Below are 13,009 nucleotides of genomic sequence, written 5' to 3' on the forward strand. Positions count from 1 at the left end.
ATCGTAACAAGATGTAGTTTAATAGCTATGATACTATTTTTGAAATCAAATCTTTAATGCATCTAACAATGCCTTGAAAACAATTAAATGTAAAAAATGAAGCAAACACATAAACCCAAAAAGGAAATAAAACAGTTATCAAATAAACGTTTGTACTATTCTGTGTCTCAAACTTCTGAATCATTGGTGTCTCATTTTTGAGTAGTCAGCACTTTGGAAAGAAATCTGAAATTCTTTTAAATCATCTTAAAACACTGTATGATGAACATTAATGACCATTGTAGGTCCTCTAGCTCTAGAATATTTGAACTGACTTTTTCCTCACAAATGTGAGTTTACATCTCGCAGTTCTAGCCTTTTTCTTCAATTACCTTTTTTGTTTTTTGTTTATTCATGGAAACAGACTTCCATACAAACTTTACTCATTCCATCTCTGTCAATTAATAAAAAATTTACTTTAAGTCATGTAAGAAAGGGGTCAAAGGACTTTCAGATATAAATAAACATTTACTCTGAGTGGGTGTAGGTGATTTTTGACCCTTGATTTCAGTATTGTTTGTTGATATTGAAAAGAGGTCAGTAGCCTTAGGTTTTGTGTGTGTTTGTATAGTTTGTTCAAATGATAATGTGTATATTTTACCATTTTATGTGGTTCGTGTGAATGAAAACAATATAAAATACAATATAATAATAAATATGCATTTCCTCATACAATGGCAGCATAAATTCACTGTAAACTTTAAGTAGTTAAACTGTAAAATATGTTTTTGTAAATATCTGTATAAGTGATTATTACATAATGTGTCATCTATATTTTACTGCATAAAAAAATCATTTTAATATTTAGCATTTAGATGTATTTTTAAGGCTTTAGTTGTGCTAATATTGCACAGGATTTTGAACTGCATTGCCTGCAGGGATGAATCATTAATCAGATGATCAATGCAAATGTTTTTGAATGACCTCCTTTAGCATGAGACTCCCTTTATAAGAGACGGTCCAATTCATGTCGAGACCTGGATAATCACTCGTCATCATGGATCTGAATGTTAGCTGCTGTTGGAAAAGGCTCCTTCTGTTCTCTTTCCTTCTTGTCTGTGTCAATGGACAAACATCAGGGCCGTAAGTAACTAAGTGTTTCTATTGAACATGATTTGTTTTCATTTCCAAACTTCCAACTTTGGAAATATTTGAGGCAACTAGATCGACACATTAATTCTGTTGGTTTACAGTGAAATACATTTCAGCATTTTCTAAAAATGTCTGAAAAAAAATTTCTAACCACTCAAATGATTGAATGCCTTATTGTCTCTTGACAGATATTTTATGGTGATGTTTCCTGCTGTGATCGAGTCAGGATCTGAGGCCAAACTGTGTGCGAGTCTTCTCAAGCCCAACGAAAGCCTTGTCATGAACATTTATCTGGCTCATGGTGACCAGAGCACTTTACTGCTACAGGAGAAAGCTGAGGAAGAGTTTCACCGCTGCTTTAACGTCAAGGTCTGCCACCAGCACATTTTAATAAATATATTCAAATATGTTTGTTTCATCATAATTAATCTAAGTGTTTGAGATGGCCTGATTGCAGAGGTTGTAAATATAAGATATTATTTCATCAGACTCCTCTGGTAGAAACACACTCAGTGCAGAGAATTAAGGTAGAACTTCAAGGAGAGTCTTTCAAGATGACTGAAGAGAGAAAAGTCATGCTCAGACCTTACTATCCTCTGACCTTTATCCAGACTGATAAACCCATGTATACTCCAGGACAGACAGGTGAGCTGTTAATGTTTCAAAGTGTAAACAACAGTAAACACTGCTGGTGTCATCAAATATAGGGATAACCCTTTGACAACGTTATATTTTAGTAAACAATATATTGAGCATCACAGTTTGGTATTAACCCGGCTTTGCGATGCCAAACGTGTACAGTGTGAAACATATTTGCCTCATATTTAAAGGGGTCCCATTATGCTCTTTTACAAAGTATTTATTTTGTTTTGGGGGTGCACTAGAATATTCTCTAATGCTTGGTGGTTCGAAAAACATGTTATTTTTCACATAATTTATGTCATTACAATAGCTTTCTTCCCAGGCTGGCACAAATGACTCGATTAGTTCCAGGTTTGATGAAGGTCCGCCTTCCGAAAAACAAATTGTGTTGTGACTGGTTAGCAGTCCAACTTCGGTCCTGCCACGCCCCTTTACAAAGCAGCAAGCTAGATTAAAGTATTTCTTACGTTTTAAATATGGATATTTTTTTCACAAAAACACATTGGATCACTAACTGAGGCTTTTACTGACCTCCCGGAGCCACGTGAGGCACTTTTTATTATAGATCGACTTGTTTTGGACTGATGGAGAGAAACACTTGTCTATGCCGTTCAGTTCTAAAGCTTGGGAGTGCCAGGATTACTTTTAATATAACTCTGTTTGCATTTGTCTAAAAGAAGGAAGTCATATACACCTAGGATGCATGAAGGGTGAGTAAATAATACGCTATAGTAGTGTTATCATCATTACAATACCAGCTCCAGCATAAGGCTAGTGAAGCTATCTACACTGTTATGAATAAATCTCTTACCACACACTGCACACATCTACAGCAGGGCTCTGATGCAGCAACCGATGATCATCACTCTAGTTAATGCTTGTGTTTACCTCAGCCACGGCTCAGCGTGTGTTTCGATCCTCTATACCGCACACATCAACGGCACGGCAGGAATTAAGAATTTACAGTGTGAAACATCGGGTAAAGAATACCTAATTGTTAATCTTGTAAAACGTGAAGCAAGATAGCCCATACTGGATTGTACAGCCAGAATACAAACACGGATCATAGATGTTTTTCCTGAACGCGAAAGTCACGCCTGACTCTTAACCTGAAGAATGCCTTGCATTTCCGGTCTCCAGTGTTTCTAGTCAAAGTAGTGTATATTCCAAGTTGTTAATCTAATGTTAAACCTATTAAAATGTTTTTAAAAAGCACATGGCTCTGTAGCGCCATCACTTTGCAATGTCGCAATGACCGTCATTTGTCAGTGCCTCACTCCTCAAAGTTTAATTAGTGTGTAAATGACACGAAGCTGCCGATAGTAGCTAAAATAAAAACAGATGGACGCTATTTAAATGGGTTCCTATGGAAAAAGAAGAGCATCCAATCTGAATTCATAATGGCGGCGCTCATCGTTTACTCAGCAAAAGGTCTGTAATTCTATGTATTACACATTTCTGTTTTCACAGTGAATTTTAGAATTGTTACCATGAATACAAACTTCTCACCCCTTGATGAACAGGTCTGGCATGTTCTATTTATCTCTATTCTTTATTTTTAAACATGTTCTGTAAACATTAATTGCTATTTGCTTTTTTACAGTATGATGCAGTGGTGCTTAAGGTAAGAACACAAAGCCTCCTTCTGTACATACATTCATGACAAGCACAACACCAACCTTTATAATGCAGTAACTGCACTTTGTGTTTGGAATGAAATAGGACAGTAAAGGTAACAGAATTGGTCAGTGGAACAATGTTTCTTCAACAAGCTGGATTTTGCAGCGTTCTTATGAATTAAATCCGGAAAGCCAGGAAGGCATGTATGAACTGAAAGCTTATATTCGTGGCAGGATGATTATACAGTATTTTCAGGTGAAAAAATATGGTAAGTCATAACAAATGATTTGCAATTTTTACATTTCATACAAAATCATATTGGGATTAATAATAACTATAACTTTTGTTCTCTGTAGTTTTGCCAAAGTTTGATGTTACTGTGACAGCACCAAAGACAGTAAGCATAGATGATAAGTTAATGGCAGTTGAGGTTTGTGGAAAGTGAGTAGCATCTTTACTTAAATGCATTAAAAACATAAAGGAAGTGTTGTTGTTTTCTTCCATCCATCCTTGACTTGTACATTTTTGACAGATACACTTACGGGCAGCCTGTATCTGGTAAATCATGGGTGAAAGTGTGTCGTGGTGTTCCAAGCTACTCCCACAGGCATGAAACATACAGTCCAATATGTGTGAATGAAACCACTGAGGTTTGTCCATTTCAGTGCATTACCAGAACTGGCATGTGGCATTTATTTCCAACATCCAGCCTATTATGTCGCTCTTAGCATTATGTTTGTGTTCATTCATATCCATTAGGTGAAAAAGACAGGTTGTGCCATCCATACATTAGATGTATCTGCCTTTCTGAATTCAACAGATGAAAATCAACTAGAAAATTATCTTCGTGTTGAAGCAACAGTAACAGAAGAAGGAACAGGTGAGCTATTAATTACCGAAATGAGAGCTTTAAAATCTGATTTTATTAAAATGCTAAAAAGTTTTTGTTTTTCACAGAGATCACCATGACAAAATCTGAAACTATATCTCTTACTTTTGAAATTGGCAAATTCACACTTACTGACCTCCCCAAAACATATGAACATGGATCAGTTATAGAAGGAAAAGTAAGTCTAAAATCAGGTTCTCTGTTTAACAACTTTGAGATGTACAGAATTATTCCATTATTTATTCCTTTTACAGATCAAACTTTTAAATTTCAAAGGTGCACCAGTTCAAAACAAAGTGGTTTATCTTTTGGAAGGTGAACCTTGGTCCTCAAAACTGCTCTTAAATCTCACTACAGACAGCGATGGACTGGCCAGCTTCTCTCTTAACACATCTAGTCTTCCTGAAAACAATATTGCTCTGATGGTATGATAAGTGCTGCTAAACCACCAAGTGTTTGATCAGTTAATGTTAATGTTAATTATTTTTATTTTTTATTTTTTTTCCAGGCATGTGAGTATCCAACATTTCAGTATGAAGGTTACAAAACACCTTACTTCTCTTCGGATAGAAAAATAGTTCAGCATTTCCAGACTGCCACTTCATACACCCCAACATTAAGTGAACTGATTATAGAGAATATTGAGCAACCATTAAAGTGTGATGCTGAGTTTACAGTGAGCATCAAGTATTATTTTGTTGGAGAGACTGATGAAGAATTCAAAACTGACATTGTCTATATGGTGAGAACATGTGCAGTATGGACATTTTTACACTGATGCCTTTATTATTTGTTAAAAGTATTAACTAGCTGCACTGGTCAGTTTGTCATTAGAGTGTCGTCTGTCTGTCTCAGGTCTTGTCCAGAGGAGTGATTGTTCATCATGGATTTGAAAAGGTTGAAGTGAAGACTTCTAACAGAGCAGCAAGTGGCACAGTGTCGTTCAAACTGTCTGTTGGTGCAGAATTGGCTCCTGCAGTGCAGATTCTAGCCTACTGTGTTCTGCCCAGTGAAAATTTTGTTGCTCATAGCACAAAATTTAACACTGAAAAGTGTTTAAGAAACAAGGTATGGGAAAAAAAACAGTCTGTCCATTTATATATAATCACGGTTATTGTTGTTCAGTACTAAAATGATACAATTTACTGTTGTCTTCACAGGTTTCTCTGCAGTTTTCTCCCTCTAAAGCAGTTCCTGGTGAGAAGAACACTTTGCAGCTCTCAGCTCAGCCTGGTTCACTGTGTGGCCTCAGTGCTGTAGATCAGAGCGTCCTGATCATGGAGTCAGGAAGACGTCTGGATACTGACAAGGTGTAGATGCTTTTAGATTCAGCAATGATTATCTGTGTCTATATAGTTGGAATATATAAATGTAGTGTTTACTATGAACATCATTACTGTTTAAGGTGGCATGGGTGTTCAAGGGATAATTGACTCAAAAATGAAAATTACCCCATGATTTACTTACCCTCAAGCCATCCTAGGTGTATATGACTTTTTTTCTTTAGATGTACCTGATGTATCTGTTTAGATTTAAAATGTACCGCCTCTTCCAGGCTTAATAATGGCAGTGGGTAGTGGTCCAGATTTTGAAGGTTTTTTTTTGAAGTGCACCCATTCATCATAAAAAGTTTTGCACACAGCTCCATTGGGTTAATAAAGGCCTCCTGAAGTGAAGCGATGTGTTTGTATAAGAAAAATATCCATATTTACAACTGTAATCTTTAGCTGTCGCTATCTGTCGTACATGCCTACACAAGTGAGCGGCATCTAGCGGATAAAGTAGGACACAGGCAAACATAGAGACGAAAAAGGAGGAAGAGAGCAAAACAAAACACTGGTCATTAATTAGAAGTGCAAAATGAGGATTTGTAAAGAAATGAAAGAGGATTTCGATATAATCCAAGAGGAGACTGGTTTTCTTTTGTTGTAAACAAAACTCGGTTCTTGAGAGACTAGTATATTCTGGAATGCCACTCTCTTGTGAACAGGCGTACAACAGTTAGAAGCCAGAGATTACAGTTTAAAAAGTTTTAAATATGGATATTTTGGTAACACTTTCTATGAAGCCCCTATTTATAATACATTATGAGGGTATTTCTAAGGCATTATAATGAATGCATAATGCATTATAATAAACCTTATAATATGTTATATTATCTCATAAATACTCATAACAACAATTATAATACATTATAATACTTGAGTATTTGAGGTTATAACTTTTAAGATTATGATTATTTATAACACACATATTTATTCTACCTAATTTACAATGGACTATATCATATTACATTTATTTTTTTCATTTATATTATATTTTATTTTGATGGTCCCCTTAGTCTATTGACTATACATAACTTTTCAACTACATGTCAACTAACACTCCTTAGAGTATTAGTAGACTTAGGTTAAGGTTATGCTAGGATGTAGAAGGTTTACATGCTTGCAAAGTTACTTATAATCAGTTTGACATTTGGGGAACCAAAAATACAGTGTTAGCATATATTTTGCATACTAATTTAAAAATTATTACATAAAAATTACTGTTAGCTGACATGCAGTTGCAGAGTTACTTATAAAAAGCTGTCTAATGGGTACCATCAAAATAATCAAACTGATAATACTAATTTGTCATATTACACATTTATCTCATCTAATACCTGATCTTATGGCTCTTTGAGAAATATTATTATAATTACTTATAAGTGGTCTTTGTATGCTTTAAGTAAAGTGACATGAGAAGGATGGCAAGATATGAGACTTATAATATGCTATAACTATGGAGGAGTTAATCATACTGTTAAAAGCTATAACCACAAATAAGTTAAACATTATAATACATTAAGACTGTTCTTATGAATACTCATAAGATGATACAACATATTATAAGTTTTTTTATAATGAATTATTAATGTATTATAATGCCTTAAGAATACCCTTATAATGTATTATAAATACAGGCTTCATAGAAAGTGTTACCGATATTTTTCTTACACAAATGCATCGATTCACTTCAGAAGGCCTTTATCGACCCCCAGAGCCATGTGTTGTACTTTTTATGATCCTTTTTATGAATGCTTTAAAATCTTGACCACTATTCACTGCCATTATAAAGCTTGTAAGAGCCAGGACCTTTTTTATTATAACTCCAATTGTATTGGTCTGAAAGAAGACAGTCATATACACCTTGGATGGCTTGAGGGTGAGTAAATCATGGGGTATTTTTCATTAACTATCCATTTAAACCCAATTTTCTTTCCACAGCAACATAAAGATTAGAAGGTACACTGACATGAATTATTTAGTGTGAATGTGGTCTCATCACAGATTTTCAACTTGCTGCCAGTGCAATCGTTGTCAGGTTATCCTTACAATGTTGAAGATGAGCAGAAATGTCTGCATGTGAGACCTCGTCGAGCTGTACCGTCAGACATCGCCTATGAATCCTTAAAGGTAACAAGTAAATTAATATGTGTAACATATGCAGTAGTTTAGGTTAGTATATACATGCATAAATATATCAATGCATGTTCTTAAAATGTGTGTGCTTTATTTACCTTACATTTAATGTGGTTCATCATTGCTATTTGACAGAGTGTGGGGCTGAAAATGGCAACAAATTTGGCTGTGCAAGTCCCTCAGTGTCTGTCATACAAAGGCTTGACTTATTATAGATCTGAAAATAGAGGTAATAATGTTTGTTTTGCATGAATGTGTTCATTAATTCATACATTTGCTACCAATGATATAATATGACTGGAATTCACCATTATTAAGCACATTTTTCATGATGGCACTGCAAGAGCCACAAGACAATATGAGACAGTATTTTTGTCCAAAATTGCTACGGTACGTGTCCTGATTTAGGTATCACATCATATCATGTGCTTTTTTGTAGTGATGTATCAGCTTTACAGTGGTCAATCTGGTTCAGCGCGTGATTCGATTGATGGAGGCTCTTCAGTTGAAGTGACAGTTCGTACTGTCTTTCCTGAAACATGGATATGGCAACTTGTTGCAGTTGGGTTAGTGACAATATTGTTGTCAACATCATAATAAACACAATAACTGTAATGCTTCTCTTGACACTGCGCAATCAATGAGATTCTGTTCAGAATACAAAAATGGATGTTAAGGAATATGTGAAGTGGATTTAGTTTAGGGTTCATATGGATTCACATCACTTTCATTGGATTCATTCGAATTGATGAAAATTAGACACACCTACTGTGCCTAATCTGTGCTGAAGGTTGAAAAAGCAAAACAGCATCTTAACAGTCCAATCAAATACTGTTGTAATTTCAACACAGGGACTCTGGATCAGCTGAGGTTCCTGTCACGGTTCCTGACACCATCACCTCTTGGGAGATGGAGGCCTTCTGTCTGTCCTCTAAAGGTCTGGGTCTGGCTCCTCCTGCTCAGCTGACAGTTTTCCAGCCCTTCTTCCTGGAGCTCTCTCTGCCTTACTCCATCATCCGTGGGGAGATCTTTGAGCTGAAGGCCACTGTCTTCAACTATCTGTCTAAGTGCATCATGGTGAGTCTTCAGATTCAGTTTTATCCTGTCATATCAAATATGCCACTAATCATTTGTGTTTGACTGACAGGTTAAAGTGACTCCAGCTCCTTCCTCAGACTACACTCTCAAAGCCTCCTCTGATGATCAATATTCATCCTGTCTGTGTGCTAATGGAAGAAAGACTTTTAAATGGATTCTCACTCCTTCTGTTCTTGGTGAGTTTTCTAGTCTAAATCATTGTTTGTCAGTCTCTGTTGTATCTTCATGTACATGTCTTGTGTTGTAGGAGTCTTGAATATTACAGTCAGTGCAGAGGCAGAGGCGTCTCAGATTGTGTGTGACAATGAGATTGTGAGCGTGCCAGAGAGAGGACGCATTGACACAGTCACACGAAGTCTGCTGGTACAGGTCAGTGAACTTCAAATGACTCTTATACATCATTTATCCATGATCCTAATGCTGCTTATGTCAGTATGATGTGTTGATGTTATTGTTTTTTGCTGCAGGCTGAAGGAACGGAAAAGACAGAGACCTACAGCTGGTTACTGTGTCCAAAGGGTTTGTCTGCAGACAATATTTAGCATCATAGTGTTTCTCTGCTGATCACTGATATGAGTTTCTGTCTCTCTGGTTCATAGGTGACAGTCTCTCAGAGGAAGTGAATCTGACTCTTCCTAAAGATGTGATTGAGGGATCAGCCAGATCCTCTGTTTCAATCATTGGTAACATTTACATACACAAACAGAAATGAGGAGTTTGCATTTGTGTTTCTAAAATGTAGTGTTTGATTTGTGTTTGGTTTGTAGGGGACATATTGGGTCGTGCATTGAGGAATCTTCATGGATTATTACAGATGCCATATGGCTGTGGAGAACAAAACATGGCTGTTCTTTCTCCCAATATTTACATTCTGCAGTATCTGGAAAACACAGAGCAGCTTACCTCAGCCATCCGAGAGAGAGCCATCGGCTTCCTTAAGAGCGGTAAGAGAAATCAGTCATGTCAAGAAAATACTGAGAAATTAGGTCATGACACTTTTGACTTTAGACACACTTGATCAACCTAAACGTTTAATCATTGTGAAACTCAACAGGATACCAGAGACAACTGAACTACAGACATAACAGTGGTGCATACAGCACATTTGGACACGGTGAAGAGAATACATGGTAAATATTTCTAACTTTTCACTCACATTTTTTTTCCACAGTTAAAGTTAGCAGATAAATGTTATTGTAAATTTTAATGACATTATTCAAATTAAAACTTTAGGTTGACTGCCTTTGTCATGAGGTCTTTTGGCAAAGCACAGAAATACATATTTATTGATCCAAAAATTATTCAGAGTGCAAAGGAATGGTTAATAAGCAGACGGGATTCAGACGGCTGTTTTATCCAACAGGGAACACTGTTCAACAACAGAATGAAGGTGTGTTAACTTATTGGTCAGTAAACATTATCATACAGTATAAACAATGTCTATCTATCTATGACAAAAGTATTTTACTTTATGTTCCTGTAATATATATTCCAGGGTGGAGTAAATGATAATATAACCATGACTGCTTACATTACTGCATCATTGCTTGAACTGGAAACTCCAGTCACAGTAAGTTCATCTACAGCAAACACAGAAAATATATATAAACAGAAAAATGACGCTTACAGCAGCTGTTTCTCTCAGGATCCTGTCGTCACTAAAGGTTTGTCGTGCTTGAGGTCCGTCATTGAGGATGTCAAAAACACTTACACCACTGCTCTGCTCGCCTACACTTTCAGTCTGGCTAGAGACACAGACACTCGACAGCAGCTTTTCAAGAAACTAGAAGATGTTGCGATTCTAGATGGTAAGAAATTTGTTTCTGATGACTTTCTGTTGTCTTGTATGACTGTACTGTTGTTTTAGTTGTTTTTTGTCCTGCTAATTGAGTTGTCTCTTTTGTCCATGTGTCCTAAAGGGTCTCGTCTCCACTGGTCTCAGTCTGGATCTGCTGATGATTCTGATTCTCTGTCAGTGGAGATCAGCTCATATGTGCTGCTAGCTGTTCTCACTACAGATTCAGTCACTACAGCTGATCTGGGTTTTGCTAACAGGATTGTCAGCTGGCTTGTGAAGCAGCAGAATGCCTATGGAGGATTCTCCTCCACACAGGTGACTCAAACTACTCAAATCAAACACATGATTGCTGAATGATGGGTAAAAGTCACATTACTGAACACATTTATTTCTCAGGACACAGTGGTGGCTCTTCAGGCTCTGTCTTTGTACGCCACCAAAGTGTTCAGCTCTGATGGCTCCAGCACAGTGACTGTACAGTCAGAAGGAGACACTCACCACTTTGAGGTCAATCAGGACAACAAGTTACTGTACCAGGAGAAGCAGCTGCAGAATGTTCCAGCCAAATACAGCATTGAAGTGAAGGGCTCAACCTGTGTGTCTCTGCAGGTCTGTAATGCGTTCAGCTTCATTGACTCACACTCACTTTTCCTCTTTCATCTCTAGACATTTTGTGGTTATTCTGCTGATGGTTAATGAATGTGTTTTTGTTTATGTTTACTCTCTCAGATTGCTCAATTCTACAACATTCCCACTCCCACTGAAGCTAAAACACTTAGCATTGATGCTAAGATGGAGGGAGATTGCAAAACATTGGAACAAAATTTCATTTTGAACTTCACTGTCAAGTAAGAACAGACTTGAACATATTTTCTGAATATTTTTAACATCATAATAAATATATGAAAGCAATATAAATCAAAAAGATGTCTCTAAGTATTTACAACCACAGCACTAAGCACTAACCGAATAAATACTTTGGTTATTAACACATTATAGTGATATAAAATGCATGTGTTTTATTAGTTTTCCTGTTTCCCACTCATTTCTGATTTTGTTACTATATAGGCATTTATGAAACATTTTCTTTCTATGTGCTCTTTTCCAGATATGATGGTCTACAGAAAAGGACTAACATGGTCATTGTGGATATTAAACTCTTATCTGGATTCACAGCTGACACATCAATGGTGCATTTGAGTATTTTAGCACAAATTTTTCTTGAGGACAATATTTAGAGATTAACCAACACTTTTTCACACAGCTTGGAACAACCTCTGGAACGTACGCATCTCTTGTGGAGCGAGTCGATTCTAAAGATGATCATGTCATTGTGTATTTGAAGGAGGTGAGAGAACAGCAACACTCATGAATTTATGTCATTTAGGTCGATTCATAAAGATTTTATTCATAATGTCTTGATGAGTTTATTTCCTCCTACAGATCCCCAAATATATTCCAAAGCATTACCAGATAAAACTTAAACAGGTTCTTCCAGTGAAGAATCTCAAGCCAGCCGTGGTCAAAGTGTATGATTACTACCAAACAAGTGAGACTTTCTATGCCATTTTTATCATGTGATGTAGATTTTTTTGGTTTTATTCCTTTTATTATTATTTATGAACAGATGAATTTTAACATTTTCTGTTTTCTTCAGGTGATCAGTCAGAGACCGAATACTCCTTCCACTGTCAATGAAGCTGCAGAACTGAAGCATGGCATTAGCATATATAGTTTAGCTTGGACAAAAATGTTTAGCACTCAAAAGAAGTTTAATATTGTAATGTTTATTCTTTATCCTAGGCAAAATTATTTCCGATCCATCAACCCAAATTTGAACACAACCCTAAATCTTACTTGATGGCCATGTCTCCTGAAAAAAGAAGTGTTAAAACAACTAATGGTGAACTGGTGAAAATTGTATATGTAGATTGTAGGTGCTATATGTAATGGCAACATTGAGTGTTGGGAAGGTTACTTTGGAAATGTATTATGTTACAGATTACAAGATTCCCTGTTTAAAATGTAATGCGTAGTGCAACCATTTCAATTACTTTATTAAAGTAATGAAACGATTACATTTGATTATGTTTCTAAATTTAAATGTTTAATGTTTTCTAATTTTTTTCTAAACTGTTAATCATTTTCAAACATTTAAATGTAGGGTTAACATTACAGTAGTACTCAACACTGATTGCTGCCAGACTTTCAAAATCCTTTAAAAGATTCTAATAATTTAATTTTAGAGCACAGCCACCATAAAATCAGACTTTAACACCTCTTTTTACTTTGATATCATTTTGAGGTTAAATATTAATTTTAAATTCGTAACAAGATGTAGTTTAATAGCTATGATACTATTTTTGAAAT

General features: G+C 36.0%; 1 protein-coding gene across 1 annotated transcript; it reads left to right on the top strand.

Annotated features, from left to right (window-relative positions):
* Nucleotides 1–997: 997 nt before the first annotated feature.
* LOC141284231 (alpha-2-macroglobulin-like) lies at nucleotides 998–12,717 on the top strand. Its single transcript, XM_073817231.1, has 34 exons — nucleotides 998–1,122; nucleotides 1,320–1,500; nucleotides 1,620–1,776; nucleotides 3,244–3,296; nucleotides 3,377–3,397; nucleotides 3,496–3,661; nucleotides 3,750–3,834; nucleotides 3,926–4,043; nucleotides 4,153–4,273; nucleotides 4,351–4,460; nucleotides 4,537–4,707; nucleotides 4,791–5,024; nucleotides 5,138–5,350; nucleotides 5,443–5,592; nucleotides 7,612–7,737; nucleotides 7,879–7,972; nucleotides 8,183–8,309; nucleotides 8,595–8,820; nucleotides 8,891–9,017; nucleotides 9,089–9,210; nucleotides 9,309–9,360; nucleotides 9,441–9,524; nucleotides 9,609–9,785; nucleotides 9,896–9,971; nucleotides 10,075–10,231; nucleotides 10,337–10,411; nucleotides 10,487–10,649; nucleotides 10,761–10,954; nucleotides 11,036–11,248; nucleotides 11,369–11,487; nucleotides 11,748–11,829; nucleotides 11,904–11,987; nucleotides 12,083–12,188; nucleotides 12,297–12,717. Exons 1-34 carry the CDS (start codon nucleotides 1,037–1,039, stop codon nucleotides 12,335–12,337), a joined length of 4,311 nt encoding a protein of 1,436 aa, XP_073673332.1. The 5' UTR covers nucleotides 998–1,036; the 3' UTR covers nucleotides 12,338–12,717.
* Nucleotides 12,718–13,009: the final 292 nt, after the last annotated feature.

The sequence above is a fragment of the Garra rufa genome, chromosome 14, assembly GCF_049309525.1.
Source record: "Garra rufa chromosome 14, GarRuf1.0, whole genome shotgun sequence".
NCBI classification, from domain to species: domain Eukaryota; kingdom Metazoa; phylum Chordata; class Actinopteri; order Cypriniformes; family Cyprinidae; genus Garra; species Garra rufa.